At 32.4% G+C, this 22,144-nt stretch overlaps 1 protein-coding gene across 1 annotated transcript; it reads left to right on the forward strand.

Annotated features, from left to right (window-relative positions):
• Nucleotides 1-8,822: 8,822 nt before the first annotated feature.
• On the forward strand, nt 8,823-11,357 carry LOC107886040 (glucan endo-1,3-beta-glucosidase). The gene has a single exon (XM_016809833.2). The coding sequence runs from the start codon at nt 9,222-9,224 to the stop codon at nt 10,461-10,463; it is 1,242 nt and encodes a 413-aa protein (XP_016665322.1). The 5' UTR covers nt 8,823-9,221; the 3' UTR covers nt 10,464-11,357.
• The last annotated feature ends 10,787 nt before the right edge of the window (nt 11,358-22,144 follow it).

The following is a 22,144-nucleotide window of genomic DNA, read 5'->3' on the forward strand; positions in this document are numbered from 1 at the left end:
TTATCCATTCTAAAACTAAAACTAATAAAAACAAATTTAAATATGCATGATTATTCATATTGAAAACTTAAGTTTTCTAGTCTGAAATTCGCATATCTTTCGACTCAATTATCCATTTTTAATTTTGTCTTCACTAGAGTACTCACTGTTTCACAGGCTATCATTTAGTACCAATTACACAAAGTGGTCAATGTACTCTACTTCCCCTTTAACATGGCCAAATATACCAAATAAACTTTTCATCCATTTTTGTTTCTTTTTCACACTTCTAACAAGCTAGAATTCATCTTCTAATAATTTCTTATCCAAAAATTTATCTATTTCACTTAAGTTTTCTAAGCTTCCATCAATGTCTTTTAATGATAACTTCTAAAATACTTGATAAAAAAAACTATTGGTATATATATGTAAAACAAATTTCAAAGATTCAAAATTTATAAAAAATTGAAGAAAAATCATATCTTAAACTTGAAATTAAAGGAAAATGAAAAAAGATTTTTTTTTAATCTTTCGTGAGAAAGATGAGAAAGAACTAATCTTTCTCTCTTTTATATATATATATATATATTATAATATTTAACAAATTACTATTATTTTAAATAAAATGTTAAATAATAATTATTTAATGAAAATATCATTTAAAGTCATCATGAAACTTTTGATTTTTTTTAGGTAATGAAAAAATTGTCATTATGTCCTTTCCATCAAAATAAAAATAAGATAATTATACTTTAGTCTCTATACTTTTTTAACTTATTTAATTTAATTTCTAAACTCGATACTGAATTTTTAACTTAACCATATACTCTTACTAATAACTCTTTGTATTTTCGTATCTAATAATTTTTCTAAAAACGATCATAATTTTTTATACTATTATTTATTTATAGATTACTTATTTAAATACTTCTACCATAAATGTTATTTTGTTTAGTGGGGATGTTACACCGCTGAGCCCCAACCATCTATCTGAGATTTTTACTCGGCTATTAAAAGCAGCTCTCACATGTTGGTTAAATTAACTATAATGACACTAACAACACATCAAAAACAAAAGTTTTCTTAAAGGCCAACTTCCATAAATCAATTATTGGTCATAACAAGGACAAAGACAACAATGGGGTTTTTTTCAAAGATGTAAATTAAAAATTTGATTTTTACAACCAAGTACAATGAAGTCAAGCCGAACCTTAAGAGGTTGAAGAAAGTGGTGCTTCGTTCTTGGCACTTCAATTTGCAGCAGTATCCACCGATGGGGGTGTATGGATTCTAGCTTTCTTGAGAATTTCAGTAACAACCGAATACTTACGCTTGGTCAAAGGCCTAGAAGAATCTAATTTAACCTAAGAAAAGCACATATTGAGAATAAAGAGTTCATCATTTTCAGTAATTTACATATATTTGGACTATTTACAGAAATCTCGGATAGCAGGTTGGGGCCCAACTTAGGGGCGGTGGTTGGCTGGTGCGAACAGCTGAGCAGAGTGGGGAAGCAAGGGCTGAGTCGATCCTGGAGGAGACAGCTTCGGACGGTGCTGGGTCGGTGACCATTGAACTTCTGGGGTCGAAACCCAACTCCAGAAAATAATAAAATGTTTTATTTTAGTTAATAATTAGTTAATAAAATGATTAAAATGAATAAATTATATAATACATGTGTTTAAATTATAAATTTTTTATTTTAAATACTTAAAATGAGAAATATTTTATAGTTTAGTGATTTTTTTTGTGTAGCTGGTTAAAAAAAGTAGCATATAATGATCCGTTGGGTTTTATTTAAATTGACTTACCATGGTAGTTAGGTTGTTGGGTTTATAATAATCTTTGAGCTGCCATTCTTTCAGCAACTACAATTCCTTTCTATTTACACTCTCTTCAAACTGACTGTCAAATCTCCAACCATTTTCTGTAGCATTGGATACCATTTATTTAACGGCCACTTTTCCCCAGTCAATTTCCCGAACTGTCCTTTGAAAAACAACGTTGGAGAGGTAGCTTAGAAATCAAAACAAATAAAAGCAGCAGTGACAACTAACAAGCAATATTTGTGTACAATGCTTCATTGGGGGCAAGGGCATTATGGTAATTCAGCAATGTGCATTTATTTATTATGCTGAAACTGGGCCTTCTATAAATAACAATGGAATTGGAATTGAGGGGGTCATGGATCAGCTTAGGAGTAAACTGTTCTACTTTGTAATGTTTCTTGCTCAAATGAGTATTCCAATCACAGTTACATTAATTTGCTTGTATGGATGTGTTACTGAGATGCTCATTTGAGCAAGCAATGTTAAAAGTGGAAGTTTCTTTACAACCTGCCTTTTCTTCCTCTCCTTTGCAGCCCATACCCAAAAGCAGAGTTCACATGTGTCAGGTAATTTTAACTCTTGCATTTTCTATTATGCACGAACTTTACTCTCTACATGCAACTCATCTAAGCATATTTTGTACTATATTATTCAATACTTATACAAGAAAGACTGCATTTACATTTTATATAATATAAATTGCCGATAGTAAAGTACCAAGTAGTTTTACTTAGAGTTTGCAAACGGGGATTTGAATCGGATTATCTTTTATATTTGAATTATTTCGAATTTAAATTTTTTAAAGAGTTAATTATTTAAAATTAGATCGATTTGAACTAAATAAGGTTAGGAGTTAAATAATTTTGAAGTTTTATAAGTTTTAATTTTTCTTTTCAAATTTAACTTTTATATAATAATTGTCGTAACCATTTTTTTGAAAAAAAGGGATCGACTTTGGTTTTGAAAATGGAAACGAAAATTGGGAGTCGCCACCAATCTTTTTAGGTGTGATTGGTTCACCGTATAAAAGTGGTTGTTTTTAATAAATGGTTTGATTTATTTAAACAACGATTTTGGTCCACGTAAATCAAGAAAATAGGTTCGGGAGTCGGTTACGTACGAGGAAGGATTAGCACTCTCGTAACGCCCAAAATTGGTACCTAATTGATTAATTAATGTCTTAATATCGAAAATTGAAAAGATTTAAAATAAATTTTGAAATACGATCCCTCTTTATGAAAATGCTCGAGTGTTAAAGACCTTCTCGTCTCAAAATATGAAATGTCACATCCAGTAAGTTAGGACACGACATCTTGAATTTTCGAGAACGAGCTTGCCTTTTATGAAATTTGTGTATTTTAATTTATAAAAAGGGTATTCGATTATTTAGAATAAACGAGAGAAATCGAAACCCAGTAAGTTAGGGCACGTTTTCTCGAATTCTCAAACATCGAATATTGCCTTTATTTTAAAACAAATTCTTATTTTGAGGTGACAAAATATCATACCCAGTAAGTTAGGGCACAACACTTCGTATCTATGAGAATAAGCATTTTTTTTAACTCATATTGATTAAAAAGAATACTCCGTTATTTAGGTAAAATGAGAAGAAGTCGAAACCCAGTAAGTTAGGGCACGATTGTTTCGAATTACCAAATACGGAATATTACTTTTATGAAAGAAATTTTTTAATGTATTGATTAAAAATATAATGTGATTTATAGTAAAACACGAAAGCAAATTATGGTGCTAATACGCAATAATAAGTGCGACAGTGTTAATAACAATGATATGGGCAATTATAAGAAGATAAAAGCAAGGTTTAATAATATAAACAAATACATGAAGAAAATGCAATGGTCGAATGCATAAGTTAATAAATAGAAATAAATAGAACATGGTAAAATGGAGCTGACAATGATAACTAACGATAATAATAATAACAGGAATAATAATAATATAATGTAAATATGAAGTAATGGGGAACATATATATGTAAAATGCGTAGTACTAGATTAAAAAAATAATATTTATTGAAAACAGTGATATATATACAATAGTAACTAATAATAACAATACATAAATACATACATGCATGTATTGAAATATATATGTAATAATAGAAATAATAATAAAAATATACGTGGTATTGAAAAATATGTACATAATATAGTATTAAGAATGTACACAACATGCATGGTATTTAAAATAGTATTAAAAAAACATAATACAATGGTAATAGTAATTACAATAAGGATGATAACGGTAATAATAATATTAAAGTAAAGTAAACAAAAATAATACTATATATCAATATATATATATACATATAATGCAAATACACACTACTATATAATAATAATAATAATAATAATAATAATAATAATAATAATAATAATAATAATAATAATAATAATATAGAAATACAAAGAGCAAATAAGAATATTAAATTTAAAAAAACAATACTATATATAAAAGTATATATATACATATATGTACATAAAAATATACACTAATAATAATAATAATAATAATAATAATAATAATAATAATAATAATAATAATAATAATAAAAATGCAGAAAGTAAATATGATATAATAGTAATAATAAAATGAAGTAATAAAAATAATACTTATATATAAAAATGTACATATGTACTTATATAATAAACATACATTAATTAATAGTAAAAACAATAGAAGTGCTAATAATACTAGTATTAGAATAAAATAAGAGATAAATGCAAACATAATAATATAAATAAGGTAAACAGAAACAATAAAAATAATAGGAAGGAAATAATCGAATCTGAGAACAATATTTTGGGGCAAATCCGTAATAAATAAAAGAAGAGGGGATTAATTCGCACACGCAAATAACCGGGAAGGACTAAAACGGACAATAGCCCTTTGACCTAAAACGCGTAGCTTCAAGGGGACCAAATTAGAAAAGAAATCAAATTCCTGGGCATAAATTAAAAGCAGAGGCAAACAAAGCTCAAAAGCAAAAAAGGCAAAAGGGCTAAAAGCGCAATTAGCCCTTCCGTGTGAAAACACGCGGATCCTGAGGCCGACGGGTCGGGTCTCGCGCGGGTCAAGCGAAACGACGCCGTTTTGGGTGTTGAGTGTTGGCCCCAAAACGACGTCGTACCGAGGGCTTATAAAAGTCAAATTTTTTTTTGAAATTTCATTTTTCTGAGTTTGGAAAGAAAAAAAAGAAAAAAAAAGAGGAGTTTTCTCTCTATAGAGAACTCAGAGCCGGCCTAGGGATCCGGCCACCCCCACCGTGGCTCCGCCGTGCCGACCACCGTACATGGTGACCGGAATCGCCTAGAGGTAACTTTCTTTTATTTTTATTTTATATATTTTTTTAGATCTAATATATATATAAATATTGTTTTCAGCAAGAAAGAGTTGGAATATATAAATAAATTCGGAAAATAAAAAAATAAAAAAATAAAAAGGAAAGAATATAAACCTTTGATTCTATCCCTTATTTCTTACTACGATTTGAGTGAATATAATGAAAACCTTTGAATCTTTTTGATTGCTATTGATATACTGATTTTTTGTTCTTGAATCTCAAAAAAAGAAAAATCCCCTCTTGAATCACAAAAAAAGAGCAAAATCCCCCCTGTGTTACAATGAACATAGGGCTTTTATATAGCCCAAAATCCAAAGAAAAAAATACAAAGAATTTCATTTTTTGGTGTTTTTCTTTGCTGTCCTTTTTTGTCTTCTTTTGCAGGTATAGAGTGGTGGAGGCAAGTGGGTGTGCTGGTGGCAGACAACTGGTAGTGGCGGGCCAAGGTAGGGCGACGGCTAGGGTTCTTCTCCTCCCTTTTTTGCTGAAAATTGTTTAGGTTTGGGCTGGGCTTAGGGTTTTCGTCTGTTGGGCTAAATTGGGTTTGGTTAGGGTTGGTTTAAGTTAGGCCAGAATTGAGCCTCAACAATAATCATAAAAAGCAGAGAGTTTGCATAAAATTTTTTTATAGTAGAGATATTTATATAACAGAATTAAAATTGCTTATTATATGTAATATTTATAATTATATGACATGTATATAAATTTTATAAACATAATCAATATCATTACATGATAAGTAAAAGTTAAAAACCCAATTCAAATTTAATTTAATAAAAACAAATTAAGAGTAGTAATTCTTTCAATAATATATTATTTATAATTTATTATATACATGTATAGTAATATAATAAATTATACTTAACTATTGATATTATAATGTGTATTATATCTTTTACTATAATTTATAATAACTAATAGTTATATAATATATATTATTCTACTAAGTAATACTATATCTTTTATTATAATGTATAATAGATTAATAGTTACATATGTATAAATAGTGGTTAAGTAGCCACTAGCGTAGCGGCAAACGATTTGTGTTGCTTAGGTCATTGTTGACATTAGGTTTGGATTCAAACATGGATAATCCCTTCTTTTTATCCCTTGATTAAAATAAATAGTTATATTAACAATTATACAATATATTATTATATTATGTTATACTAAACCGTATACTATATCACATCCAGTCAAACTGTTTTGAATTTATAAAAGGTTAAATTTTTTATCCGGTCCTTTTACTATACGCTTTGGGAGCAAATTAGTCCCCGATTATAAAAGCGAGAAATTTAATCCTTGGATAAAATTGTAGACAACAGTAAGTTTGAAGTAAAAAAAGCATTATTGTTATAACCCAACTATTGGCTGATTGCATTCAAAATTGATAGGTGATGTGCATGATAAGTTTTATATTTATGATTGATCGTACTTGAAGACTAACTATTATCACGATAAAGGCAAACGCACCTATCGAACAATAGTATAGCTTATAACAAGACCGGAATGTCGAACCCACAAGAACTAAAAGTACTAGTATTAACCTTCTTTTTATTATCTAGCCTAAAAATAAGGGGATTTGCTTTAACTAAACTAATTAACTAAATTAAGAATGCACAGAAAATAAAATTGGGGAAATACTTTTGGGAAAACTGATTGATTTAGACAATTCCCAAGGAAGAATCCACCTAAACTTCACTTGTTATTTGACTCTGAATTAGACGATTTATTCACTTGACTTGATCCGTAGGAATCCCTAATTTATATTATTATCTCTCTCGAGACTAACAACGTCTAACCCTAGGTTGATTAATTGAAATCTCTTTCTAATTAAAACCCCTAGTGTTGCATTAACTCGATCTATGGATTCCCTTATTAGGTTTGACCTTAATCCGGCAGATTTATGTCACCCTATGTGTAGGGGTGCAATCAACTTCGCTTAATTATGCTAGATCTACTCTTAGACAGGGACTTTTGCTCCTCTGAATAAGCACATCAACACTTGAATCAATATCATGGAATATTAAAGCAAGAATTAAGAATACATAATTAAAAACAAATCAAGTATTTATCATATAATTCAGAAAATAGTAACAAGATCCGTCTTAGGTTTCATCCCCCTCAGGTATTTAGGGGATTTAGTTCATATGTGTAAAAGAAAACATCTCAGAAGAATAATGATAACAAAACATAAAGAAAATCCAAAACCCCCTGAAGGAAATTGAAGGGAGATCTTCAGTCTTGAAGGAGAATTCGGCTTCTGAGATGGATCAATCGGCTTTCTTCGAGTAATTCCTTGCCTTCTACTCTGTGTGTTCGCCTCTGGGTGCCTCCCCCCTTTTAGGTATTCTTCTAGGGTGTTTATATAGACTTTAGAATGCTTCAAAATCCTAAAAATTATCCCTTTTTCGAATAGAACTAGACTTGGGCCCGACAGGGACACGCCTGTGTGACACGCCCGTGTGGGGTGGCTTAGGCCGTGTTAAAGTCTACTAAATAGACACGGGCGTGTGGTCTACCCGTGTGAGGAAGTCCAGGCCGTGTTGATTTCCCACGTTGACCCATTTTCTTCGTTTTTGGCCCGTTTCTCGCTCTTTTTACTCTCCTATGCTCACCTCAGTATAAAACATGAAATTAAAAGATTAGGAGCATCAAATTCCACAAATCTAATGATAATTCATCCAAAAATGCGCTAAGCATGGATAAAAATATGTATAAATTATGACTTATCAATAGGTTCAATGATTTGATCAAAATCGATAAAATTGATAAAGACTCAATTAAACCGACTAAAATACTAGTTAAAAGATTGTTCGAACCAACTAGAAGCTAATTTGAATATTTAATTTTATTATTATAATTTATACACAAAATGTTTATGTTTCATTATTATGTTAATGTGTTTATTAAATTTTTTGAAAATATTATCCTTTTAATTTTTATAATTTTTTTAAAGGGAAATTCATTAATTCATTCTATGAATGTGACCATACAACTTAGGGGGAATAAACACTCGTCATAGGCGGTGAAAAATAAATAGCCTCAGCATCAATAGAACATTATGACACGTTGACAATTGACTCTGTCATAATTTAAGTATAACATATCTGGAGTAATTGTAAGTGGTGAGCAAAAGTAGACAAAATAACCAATCATCTACCAAACTAGAGAGAAAGACAACAAAACCATCCCTAAAATCACTTGCCAAAAGTAAGACTATATGCATAAGGAAGATTAAAAAATTGTACAAGGCAAAAACTTCCAAGATTTTAGACTTGTTAAACAATGAAAAAAACATATAATACTTAACATGGGTCTAAACTAACTTGTAAAATCATTTATTATTTTGAAATACCCTCAAAGTAAAAACAAATTAAGAAGCCGATGAAGAGCCACCATTTGAGTATATATGACCAACCCACTTTCCAAGAGAAATTGTTGATGGCTGGTGTAGGTTCAACACAGACACAATCATTTGGCATCACCATTGAATAAAACAAAAGATAAGAAACAAACTACTTGGAGAAAAAAAAATGAACTTTTAGAGTTTCCTTTGATATATTTATTTTTTTTATAGTGGAACCAGCGGTACAATTTTAAAATAACTGAAAAGAAAGTAAACAATTTAGTTAGCTCACCCAATAATTTAGGTATTTATAAAATCTTCATCTAAAACTTAAAATTTGAATCTTATGCTCTGTAATGTTGCTGTGAAAGTTGGATTGGATTCTCTGTGCTTGTATATATATTAGGATTTAGGAGCTATCCTTCCAACTTAAGCTAATAAGGAACTCAAAACTGGTCTTTTAATAATTCCTTCTCCATAATGCAAGAAAAGATTATTCCTTGCCAGTCCCAGATGAACTAAAGTAAGATCTGACTGACAACCTTAATTTATTGTCCCAAATCTCATTCATTTCAATACCAAGCAAAGACACAAAGCTAGCCCAACTTCATCTAAAGCACCCACAGAAACAATTAATAATGCTTTTGTTAACATGCTTTATGTCTCAGTACCCGGTTCTTGAACCATTGTTGTCCCCACAATGCATCATTCACCATCTACCTCCCATTTGGTAATGCTAATTTCGTTTTTTCTGGCATCAAAATTACTACTCTTCCCAGGTATGGAATTTATGAATATTCCACATGATTTCAAGGATAGAAGAGGTAATGATTTCATTAGGTCTGTTTTTTTTAAAAAAAATCTAGGAGTCGAAGGGACAATTGGGTTCAACTATGGCATCGTCGCTAGCAACCTCCCTCCACCAGCTCAAGTGGCGCATTTCCTTTTAGAATCCACCATCATCAGCCGCGTTCGGTTGTTTGACGCCGACTCCAACATTCTAAAAGCCTTTGCCCACACCGGCATTGCCGTCTCTGTAACTGTTCCAAATGATGAAATTCCTCGCCTTACCAAACTGAATTTTGCTCAACAATGGGTGGAAAACAATATCCAACCTTACACACCGAACACAAATATCGTCCGTATTTTAGTAGGCAATGAAGTACTATCAACAGCAAACAAATTGTTGATAGGAAGTGTAGTTCCTGCTATGCAAAATCTCCACTCTGCCCTTTTCGAAGCTTCATTAGATCGTAGAATCCAAGTCTCCACACCGCACTCTTTAGGCATTATCTCAAATTCAAGCCCACCGTCGACCGCAATGTTTCGACAAGGATACGACACTTATGTACTTAAACCCTTGCTTAGCTTCCTTAGAGCTACAAATTCACCTTTTATGGTAAACCCATATCCATTTTTTGGTTGCTCACTTGATACACTCGATTTTGCCTTGTTTCGGCCTAATGCTGGAGTGTTGGATGAAAACACAGGGCATGTTTACACAAATATGTTCGATGCTCAGTTAGATTCGGTCTTTTCGGCCATGAAATTCTTAGGATTTGATGATGTCGAGATTGTTATAGCTGAAACCGGTTGGCCATCGATGGGGGACTCCACCCAAGTTGGTGTTGATGCAAAGAGTGCAGCTGAGTACAACGGCAACTTGATACGACACGTAATATCTGGTGCTGGCACACCACTAATGCCCAACCGCACATTTGAGACCTACATTTTTGCGCTTTTCAATGAGGATCTCAAGGAAGGGCCCACATGTGAGAGAAATTTTGGGCTATTCCACACAAATATGACACCCGTTTATGACAACCGGATCCTACAGCGCACGACAGCTGCTGCTGCTGCCAATTTTCACCCTGTTACGTGTTTGTTGGTCATTACCATTGGCTTTCTAGTTCTAGCAATCAATCATCATGGTGAAATATAAATATAATCGTTAGAGGACAGTTAGAAAATTTAAGTGCAAATCTTGAAAAATCGAGGCCCTTTTCACAAAATCAACACCGGATCTGCAAAGATGCGTTGCAATCATGTTTGTAAACTTTTGGCATCAATCGTCCTAAAATTTCCCTTTTTACTGTCGGTTTTGGATTTGAAACCAATTTCTAAGTTTTTGTTATTTAATTATTTCCTTTTTCTTTCTAATTTAATTTAAGGGGTAAATATCAATTTTATCTATAAACTTTTGTTTAATATATAATTTAACATATGCATTATTGGACTTTGATGGTGACTGACTTGACAACAGGGTTGAAAGTATCAATGTAGTCAAACGTTGTCACTTGAGAATAACTCTTGCCAACTAAGCAAGTCTTGTACCTAGCAATAGTGCCATCAGAATGCCTTTTGATTTTAAACAACCACTTGCAACAAATGGGGGTTCTCCCAAGTGGTAAAGGACCAAGGACCAAGTATTGTTTTTCATGAGAGCATTGTACTCTTGTTGAGTAGCTTGTTTCCAATGAGGACAAAAAAAAGCTTCTTCAATAGTTTGAGGTTTTCTGTCAACCAACTCAGTAGAAAAAATTTTGGACAACCCCACACTTAGCTCTGGTTAGCATAGGATGCACATTGATGGTTGTTCGAGTGGGAGAAATGGAAGCAACAAGAGGAGCATCAACAATAACAACTACACTATCAACAATTGGAGAATCATGTGGAGAAACAAGTGATAAGAGTTCTGAAGAACAAACTATATCAGCACCAACTACAAGAGGAGAAGAGAGAGCAGCTGAAACTGAAGTCAAAACTGGAGTTAAAACCTCGGCATCATTAGTGGATCCACAAATAATAAGAGGAGAAACAGCCTCAGAAAAAGGAGTTGCAGGTGCACGATAATGAATAGACACAGAACCATATGAATGTTCCTCACATGCCTTAGAGGCCTCACCATTGGACCGAAATAGAAACCAACCTTCATCAAACACCACATGTGTAGTGATAAAGATTCTATCAGTTGCATCAAGACACTTATAACCCTTGTGGGAGGGATTGTACCCAAGAAATGTGCAAGGTTGAGATGGAAATTGAAGTTTGTGATTATTGTAATGAAGGAATTATAATGTTGGAAAATCTAGTTCGAAGATGGTTTTTTTCACAGGAAAAAATAAAAATTTGAAAATGGAGTAGATTTGTGATATTTATAGAAATAATTTTTTTTTCGAAATTGAACCTGTGTTTTAGGCTAGATGGATTTTAATCGTTTTTGACTTTCAACCGAATGGTCTTCTCCACTATTCTCGTATCACGAATTGCTTCTAGTGTGGGCTTGAATGAATTCAAATCAAACAAAGAACCAGAAATTATTTACTTTACTTTCAATGGGAAAGTAAAATTCTCTCTAATAGAAACTAGTAGAATTGTTATTCCTAAAAAAATGTAAATTCGTACTATTTTTGATAAGAATAACAATATCTCAAAGTTGTATTTAACTTTGTTAGCTTTACTGATGCCATCTATTTATAGGGAAAAGAAGTGAAATCCTTGTTGAATTAGTAGAAGTCTATTTAATAGAAAATCAACTTCTTATTTGAACTAGGAGAGAGAGGGCCTAATAGAGTGTGCTTCCCCTCGTATTTATTATGATGCAAATTAGTGCCTTTCTTGTGTTGAGTCTAATTATACATGTTTCCTGAACTTTTAACCCAACACTTTATAATTTAATCCAACCCAATACATGATTTTCTATTTCTCAAAATAGACATTATTTATTAAATTAATTTTTCAATTAATAATTTTCTCAACTCAATTCTAATTTCATTAAAATTATGACAACTTTATCGTAAAAGAATCTATAAAAAATATATTTAAATTCTACATTCAATGGATTCACAATGACCAATTAATTTAATTCCATTTTCCAACTTTAATTAATTAAATAATAATTCGAAAAACTTAAATTAATTCTCAGATCATATCCATACTAAGTGAGAAACCATATTCATTTTCGAATGTAACTCATTTCTCTAACTTTTTCATTTCTATCCTATTCTGTTAATTTGGTTCAACATGCAATTCATTTTTTGTTTCAACGAGCTAGCGGAGGGATCAATTGGACATATGTGATTAGGGCTCAAATGATTTATAATTAAGTTCCAGCTTTTCGCCTATTAATTATAAACTCATTTAATCACAAAGTCATTCTACTATAGTATCGTGACTGGGCTCTCCCTAATAACATACCATTACGAAAGTTACTCGACTAGTGCTCATCCAATGACCTTGTCATAAGTGTGTTACCCTTATATGATATCCTTAATCTCTTTGGGATAAACCCTTCTCTCATTATGATCCTATTTTATCTCATGGTAAGAATTACATCTTCCTTCATAAAAAGTCAATTACTATCAAATAATAATTAAGTCATTCATCACAAAGAGGAACAACCCGAGACTACATTTACTTTTCATCTATCATGTAATTCCATTGAGAGGATATCGCTTACCTATGTCTTGGGCTATGAATTCCACTATTTTAAATGATGCTACATACTACTGAAGTTGCATACCTAACGCACCAGTGTTCAGTTCCTTATCTATTTTAACAGACTTTTATTTTCATCAAAATATATGAGTCACGCATACATAGTCCATTAACCACTTAGTTTGTTGTTTCGAACTATCAGAACAGAGCATTCGAACTTGTAAGGGCGATACAAAAAAATTGACTATCTTGATTTGAAGTTTTAATGAATTCTCAATTTTGGCTTTGGGCTTTTTTACCATTTGTATGTATGCATGCATGTATGTATGCATGTATAGGGAAAGGGAAAGAGTTTTTTTCCAATACTTTGGGCTAGTTTCTCATTGCTTTTCAAAAGTGCTTTTTGAAAAGTGCTGTAGAACTTTTGAAAAGTACTTTTGAAAATTTGGTTTAAAATTTAACTGTTTAGTATCATTATCAAGAATTGCTTTTGAGAAATTGTTGGAAAATTAACCACTTATCTTGTTTTAGTACTTCATGTTCGAACAACAGATAAAGCAGTAACCTTTAGTGTACTCAAAGTTTTTAAGTTGTCATGTTCGACTTTGTAATGACATAGTTTATGATTTAATCTTGTTGAAAAACAAATGAGGAAGGAATTTTGTGCTACAATATGGATTCATCATCTTTATTCGATTGGCTTGGAGGAGAAATAAGAAGAGTTTGAATGATTGAAGATGCTTATCCTTATCCTTATCCTTATCTTTTAAGCATATTTGAAGACGTGTTGGAAGTTGGATAATGAAGAATTTTATAGGATAAATATTCAATGATAATTTAAGAAGATAAAACCAACATTTAACTTGATTATAAATTCTTATTAGAACTAGTTGGATGAATAATTGAATGAGTCAATAAATAGGCATGAGGTTGCATCATTGAGTGATTAGTTTTGGAGTGTTTTTTTCAATTGCTTTGATGATTATTCTTGGTTGTGTTGTTAGATACTCTTTTCAGGTATTGTTTGGAGAGTTTACATTGATTGTAAGCGAGATGTTTGAAAGGGTGATTTGTAACAATATGAGTCATTGTTGGGGCTGTGAATATCCATTATTCTAAGAGTGGTTTGCTAGGAAAATCAGTTTAGAAATAATGTTTTTAGGCACAATGAAAGTGTATATTTTTTTGTCAAATTGAGTATTGCGATATTTATAGTAATAAACATTTAATTAAAATTATGCCTGTGCTTTGTGCAAGGCGATCTATGTCATTTACTGACTTTCAATCAATCGATCTTCTCCACTATCCTCGAACCCCAAATTACTTTAAGCTAGGATCAAACAAAAAATAACCAAGTGCTTTGAATGAAAACTTTTCTTAACTTTTAGTAGTAAAGTTAGTTCTCTTTATATAACTAGAAACTATTAGCTTTCATAGAAAATATAATTTATTCTAAAAATAAATTACCATTATTTTCTAATTTAATAACGATGTTCAATAATATGTGTAAATAAGTAACTCATAGTTCTATTTATAGAGAAACAATACAAGAGTTCTTCTTGACTAAAGTGTAATTAAATAATAATGTTTTAACAAAAAATTCAAAGTTCCATTTGAAGTAGAACATAAGGGGGTAGTACAAATTAGGGTTTGCTATCCCTCACATTAAAACCGGGCCATTCGTGTATTGGGTGCTATTATATGTATTATCTGAACTTTTATAATTTATCTAACCCAATAACTATTTTATATTTCCCAAAATATTATTTATTTTTAATTAATTAAATTGATTTTTTCAAATAAATTATTTTTTCAACTCAATTCTAATTTTACTAAAGTCATAGCAACTTAAACATCTTAGAATCCATGAGAAAATTAATTAAATTGTATTATTCAACAAATCTATGACTAATTAATTTAATTCTCACTTCCAACTTCAATTATTTAATTATAATCAATTAAATAGTAATTCAAAGAAATTAAATTAAATTCTAAATAATCTTTTGTACTTAGCGAGAAAACACATTTACTGCAAATAGTTATGCATGCGATCTATTTATCTTACTTATCATTTTCATTCATTACACGATTTATTGGTTCTACATGCAATTCGTTTTGAGTTATCTCGAGCTAGTGTAGGGATATTAGGGTTCAAATAATTTGTAGTTAAGTTTCAAAACTTTGCTTATTAATTAAAACTTATTTAATCATAGAGTCATTTCACTATAGTACCATGACTGAACTCTCTCTTATAATATACCATTACAAAAGCTACTTCATTAAGTGTTCGTTTAATGACCTTATCATAAGGGTGCTACCATTATAGGATATCCTTAAGTTCTTTGGGGTAAACCCGTTCTCCTAATATCATCCTATTTAAAGTTCTCCTAATATCATCCTATTTAATCTCATGGTTTCCATTACATCTTCTGATATGCAAAAATTAATTACTAACACATTGTAAATAAAGCATTTGTCTTGTGATTAATAACATGTGACCATGTTCTTTTTTCATCAATCATGTAATGCCTATGAGAGAATATCATTTACTCTTATGAGGCTATGATTCCATTGTTATGGAATGATGCTACATCATTTAGAAGTCATATACCCAACATATCAATTTTTGGTTCCTTATCTATTTGAACTCAGGCTTTTAATACATCAAAGTGTACAACTCATGCGTACATAGCCCATCATCCACTCAGGATTAAGGTATGCTATACTATTAACATCACAAATGAATAAATTCCATAAACGAGTATAAGATAAATTCAACTTGGATCTTGTCCAATGTTTTTTCAGTCTAAACAATGACATCTATATTTCTATTTTTGGGGAGTTATAGGTTGTAATGTCCAAGACAAGACATCTCTCCAATTAGACTTGATAGATGACATAATAGTCTTTCAATCGATTTGCTCAATTTCGATTAGACTACGAACTGTTTAGATCATCTACTAATATAAGCTGTAATTTCACATTATGATCAAACCATATAATGCAACTTAATATTAGTTAAACATTAGATAATCAATGAGCCAATTTGCTTTGCGTGCTAAAACACATTGAGGACATATAAAAATGATTTTAATGTGTAATGGAATTTTATTTAAACCAAAGTATTTGAAAAATTACAAGTATAAATTAACGAATACACTATACTTAAGGCACTAAATCCTAATAGGTGATTCGATTGGATTTTTGAATAAAATCATTTTTTGATTGAAACTCCATGGATGTCAGATTGTTGATCCTAACTACGTTAACAAATATTGCATGTTATCATTCCTTACTTTGATTCTTTCTTTACTTTATCTCAAATATATTATGTTATGTTTTTGTTCCAACCTCTATTCTAACAGAAGTTAGAACAAAATTATTTTTCAATTGTAAACCAAGTTATTTATTCCAATAGTAGTTTAAACATAAAAGTTGGAATGGAGTTCAAACTAAAGGCTTTTTCATTTGGTATCAGAGCGAGTTCAACCCAAGTTTTCTGAACTTTTTATGATGTTATGTAAAGGTTAATTGTGCTAAGTGTCATATTTGGATTTAGTTAAAATTGAGTGATAAGAGAAAAGAGCTAAAAGTGCAAATTCTCCACCTAAGAGATATTTTGGGACTTGTCATGAATATTATAATAACAATTTTAGAATTATTTTAATGGTGTTATTAATAGAAAAATTATGGACATGGATGTTGAAAATTTTAAAACATAAAAATTTATGAGCCATTCATTTAAAAGTGGGGTTGATTTTGACTGGTTTTATTTGAATAAAAAGAAAGAAAAATATGGAGAAAGCTTCCATCATTGTCCTTGGTGTCGTCCACCATGCTTGGAGAAGAGAATTTTTTTTCTTTTTTTCTTTTTTCATATTTTCTTAAATCTCTTTAAAAATTTCCACTACCTAAGTTACTTTATTATATGAATCTAGTAGAAACCCCATTTCTAAGCTTAGTACCATCATCATATTCTTCATGGAAAGCATGGGTTTAATGATCTAGAGAGAAAAAGCTTGAGCTAGTGTGAGAAAGTGAAGAATAAGGTAATAAAATGTATTTTTGTCATTTCTAATGTGACTATTCATGGTTATTTCAAATGAGTTCTACATGAGCTTGATATTTGGTATTATGTGTGTTATGTATTTATGGAGAAGGGATTGATAAGTGAGTGGTGAAGTTAATTGTAAAAAAATAAGAGTCTTGGTAAAATAGAAGATTTTGGTGGCTTTGCTCATTCAAAATGTAAGTTTTCAAGGAATTATCCTTACCTTGTTTATGTTAAAATTTGTTTAATCATTGAGAGTTTAAATGATTAAACTTCAAAATGAGAATTACATATTAATGTTCATAAGTGAAGGATATAGTTTAGTGAAAATAAAATATAGAGACCAATATGCATATGTCATTGACTTAGACTAAAATGTGAAAATAGAGTTTTATGGTACTATGATGAAAATTAGAATGGAAAAATGATAAATTGTAGAAAATATAATTATTAAAGAAGTTAAGAATTTGTTGGAGACAATGATAAATTATGACATAAATTAAGCTAATAAGTAATTGTGTGGGCAAATATGAAAAAGAGGAATAAATACGCTCACTAGTATAACAAGAATGTAGAAATGTAATATTGCACGAGTAAAGATTGTTATGGTAAATTTCATTGATGGCATGATTGGTAGCTCATAGAGTTTTTCATGAACTTGTATTACGAGATGTAGTTCACATGTGAAAATAGTGTAACAAAGTATAATTATAAATGTTGAGAATTTTATGTTGAACATATGTGACAGCCCTAAAGTGACCCTAGTCGGAAAGCGGTCTCGGGACCGCTAGACCGAGTCACCAAATTATTTGAATGTGATAATTATTGCCTAAAATATGTGAATATAAATGTGTGAAAGTTTTAAGCTTCGATTTTGTTAATTGCATGTGAATTTAGTTGATAGGACTTATGTGAGAAAATTTAGAAATGTGCTAGGCAAATGCAAGTGGCCTAATAGTGCATGTAATCAAAGGGGTGGACTTGCATGTCAATTTCCCCCCCATTTAAGTACTAGTGGCCGGCCATGACAAGGGATGATAGGCAAAACATGTCATGAAACATGTTGTGTTAATGGAAAAATAAAATAAGAAGCATGAGCAAAACATGTCATGAAACATGTTGTGTTAATGGAAGAATAAAATAAGAAGCATGGGCAATAAACTAATAAGAAATTGAAGGAAGAAAACAAAGAGAAAAAAAATGTGTTCATCATTCTCATGCATGACCAAAAAAAAAAAAGAAGAGAAAAGCTCTCATGTTGTTCTTGGCCGAATAGGAGAAAGAAAAAGAAGGAAAAAGAGCTTTGAGGAAATCGGCTATGGTGGTTTGATAGACTAAGGTATGTTTGATGATGTTCCATGAGATGCATGCATGTTTTAGTAGTTAGCTTGAGTTCTAAATAGCCCATGGTTCAAATCTTTACTATGTCATGGAGATGATATTCGGCCAAGGTGGATTGGTGTTGATATAATTTGCATGCTAAAAGTGAAGCTTTGTAATGGTGCATGTGATGGTGGATTGATGATTCTTGAATCTTCTTTTTAGCATTTTTGAGTGAGACATTAAGTTCTTTGTTTAACCATGACCAAAAATTGAAATGGTATGGTGTTGTGATGCAATCGACCCCAACATAGACATGTATGTTCGGCCACATGAATAAGTACATAAGTTATGTGTATGTTCGGCCATAGGTAGCCTATTGATGGCTTTAGCTTGACTTAGAAAATTCGGCTAAGGGGAAATATTAGGTAGTATGTTGAATTCGATTCATGATTTCGTACATATGTGACTCTAGTGTCTAATGTATATATGGGCTAAGTGCCTTGAGCTTCTCTTTTGATGTTCGAATGAATTGTATTAAATTGCTTGATGTGATTAAAAATGCGTATGACCATTGTGTATTTGAGCTAAAAGGTGGCCATATGACCTATCAAACTCCTTGTCATATTCGGCCATAAGCTAGCAAAATGAGACTTTAATGAGTTAAATTTGTTTGAATTAAGCTCAAGAGCAAAGGGGAACTAAATCCGATAAAGGGAAGGAAAAAGTGGTCGAATAGCCGTCGAAACCGTTCGACAACATCCGAGGTAAGTTCTTGAGTAATAGAGCTTAAATTATGATTAGATTAGATCATGTTTTAAGCAAATCAAAATCGTGCTCTTTGTGTGTGGCTATTGAGCCGAAATGGCAAGAGTGATAAGTGTCTTGTGTTTGAGTTTTGCTAATGAAAATGAAATACGAATGTGTCATGATTTATTGTTAAATGTGCATGGTTATTCGAATGATGTCCGGGCTAAGTCCCGAAGGTTTTGTGCTAAGTGACCATATCCGGACTAAGATCTGAAGGCATTTGTGCGAGATACTAATTCCGGGCTAAGCCCGAAGGCATTGGTGCGAGTTACTAAATCCGGGTTAAGTCCCGAAGGCATTTGTGCGAGTTACTAAATCCGGGTTAAGTCCCAAAGGCATTTGTGCGAGTTACTATAACCGGGCTATGTCCCGAAGGCATTTGAACGAGTAGCTATATCCAGTTAAATTCCGAAGGTACGTGATTTGGGAATGAATGATCTTGCTGTAAAAATTTCAGTTAATACGCTTGTAACATCCCAGCATTGAGTTATGTTTCGTATGTGCTTTGAATTAGTTGAGCCCTTACAAATAAGTATTCGCTCAGTTGATAAATGAGTTACCGGCCTTTGGCTAAGTTGATCTTTTGTGTATGAACATAAGGGTTGGTAATGTGAAGTAAGTATGATATTGAAAATTTGTGCATATGAAATTATCCGTTTAGCTACATGAATGCTATACTTTGGTTGTGTCTAAACTCTTTGCTCAAAATTTACTAAGCATAAATTGCTTACTCCGTTTCTTTGTTTCTCTGTTTTATAGATTTGGCTCGTCAGCTATCGGACTCGGGATTTTTGGAAGTCGAAGTCTCCCACACTATCAAAACCCCTTTTGGTACAATTTTGGTTGAACTTCGAAATGGCATGTATAGGACTACCCTTTTTGTTGTGGGTCATGGACCCTTTGGATTTGTATAATTTTGGATAGCCATGTGAAAATGGCTTATATATGTTTGAGCATAATGTTATAATCATTTGGTATGGATATGCTTAACAAGGATTGGCCATGGGAATGGTTAATCACTATCATAATTTGTGCTAATTATGCTAAAAGGGCTAGTTGAATCATGGAAACTATGAAATAGGTAAAGTCTACCTTAAAGGCAGATGCTGACAGCAGCAGTGATGTAGATTTGTAAAATCACTAAAAATAGTAGGAATAGAATTAAATAGTGAATAAATTATTTAAGCGAACCTTGATGAATCTATTTTCATAGGAAAGTAACGAAAAGATCATATGGACAGTATGTTAAGAGATATTCAGGTTCTCGTGAGACAGGTCCAGAACGGTTTCTGGATTCCCTGTTACGACTTTGGAAATTCATTATAAATTAAAAAGAGATAATTAGGAGTCATGCCATATATGTATAGATTCCTCTCTGAGTCTAGTTTCTATAGAAACAAACGGCATCAGTATTGAAGCTCTGTGTAGGGAGATATCCAAATCGTAATGCATGAAGGTCAGTGTAGTCGCACCCTGTAAAAGGGGAGAATTTAACTAATAAACTGTAATAATTGGCCCGACCAAAAATTCTAGCAAAAAATATGTAGATGGGCATATGAGTCTAGTTTCAGGGAAAAATTACGAAACTGATTTTCTAGTTGTGAAACTCAAGATATGATTTTTAAGGTGACAGTGACGCAGTTAGCCAACTGCCTGGAAATTTTTAAAATGGACTGCGATAGTAAGCGAATTTAGTCTGTGAACCCCTCGTGTCCGACTCCGGCAACGGTCTCGGGTACGGGGTGTTACAATTTTATTGGTATCAGAGCTACGGTTTAGTCGATTCTAGGACTACCGTAATACGTTTGGGTCTAGCTATACATGCCATTTTGTGATTATTTGATAGTGTGGTGATTTTTGACAATTGAAAATGTGTTTATTTTTAGTAATGTATCCCGATCCCGACCGAGCGGTAGCTGATGATCTTGAGAGTGTAGCGCCTACTCCCGTGCAAGGGATAGCGCCGGCGGACTCTGAACCTAATGCTAGTAACCCGAATGATGAAGCTAGACAAGCTTTCTATAGCGTAATGAATGATTGGTTCAACCAATACATTCGAACTAATACGGCTGTTCCACAACCTCCATTCCCGACTAATGCCACCCCCACACCTACAATACCTCCGGTAACTGACCAAATAAGGTCAAATAAGCCCCCAGTTGACAGAATCCGAAAACATGGGGCTACTGAATTTAAAGCTACGGATAGCGACGATGCCGAGCAAGCTGAATTTTGGTTGGACAACACTATCCGGGTACTCGACGAGCTATCTTGCACACCCGATGAGTGCCTAAAGTGTACTATCTCCTTGCTACGTGATTCTGCCTACTATTGGTGGAGTACTCTGGCTTCTGTTGTGCCCCGAGAGCAAGTAACTTGGGAGTTTTTCCAAACTGAGTTTCGGAAAAAGTATATCAGTCAGAGATTTGTTGATCAAAAACGGAAAGAATTTCTTGAGCTTAAGCAAGGTTCTATGTCAGTTACTGATTACGAGCGAAAATTTGTTAGACTTAGTAGATACGCTCGGGAATGTGTTTCGTCCGAGGCTATCATGTGTAAATGCTTCGAGGGTGGGCTGAACGAAGATATAAAAATGTTCGTTGGCATTCTTGAAATACGAGAGTTCGTAGTACTTGTCGAGCGAGCTTGTAAAGCCGAAGAGCTTAGAAAAGAAAAACAAAAAGTTGATGTGGGAGCTGGAGAGTTTCGTAAAAGATCCTCGGGAAAGTCTCTTCAACAGGCATCGAAGAAATTTCGAGATGATATGGGCCGGTCTAGAGGCACTTCGGGCCTTTTTAGACGAGATCGTGATCGACCCCCTGTGGGTACACGAGGCACTTCGGTCGCCAGTGTTGGGAATGAACGTCGAGACAGAACGGAATGTCGATATTGCGGTAAATGGCATTCGGGGAGTTGTAGATTCCATGACCGCTCCTGTTACAAGTGCGGATCAGTTGACCACTTCATTAAAGATTGCCCGAGGTTGTTTGAACAGAATGTAAATC

The sequence above is a fragment of the Gossypium hirsutum genome, chromosome A03 (genome assembly GCF_007990345.1).
Source record: "Gossypium hirsutum isolate 1008001.06 chromosome A03, Gossypium_hirsutum_v2.1, whole genome shotgun sequence".
Classification (NCBI taxonomy): Eukaryota; Viridiplantae; Streptophyta; class Magnoliopsida; order Malvales; family Malvaceae; genus Gossypium; species Gossypium hirsutum.

Coding starts and splice junctions, on each gene's coding strand:
- LOC107886040 (XM_016809833.2), top strand. CDS start 9,222: ATGCATCATTCACCATCTACCTCCCATTTGGTAATGCTAATTTCGTTT.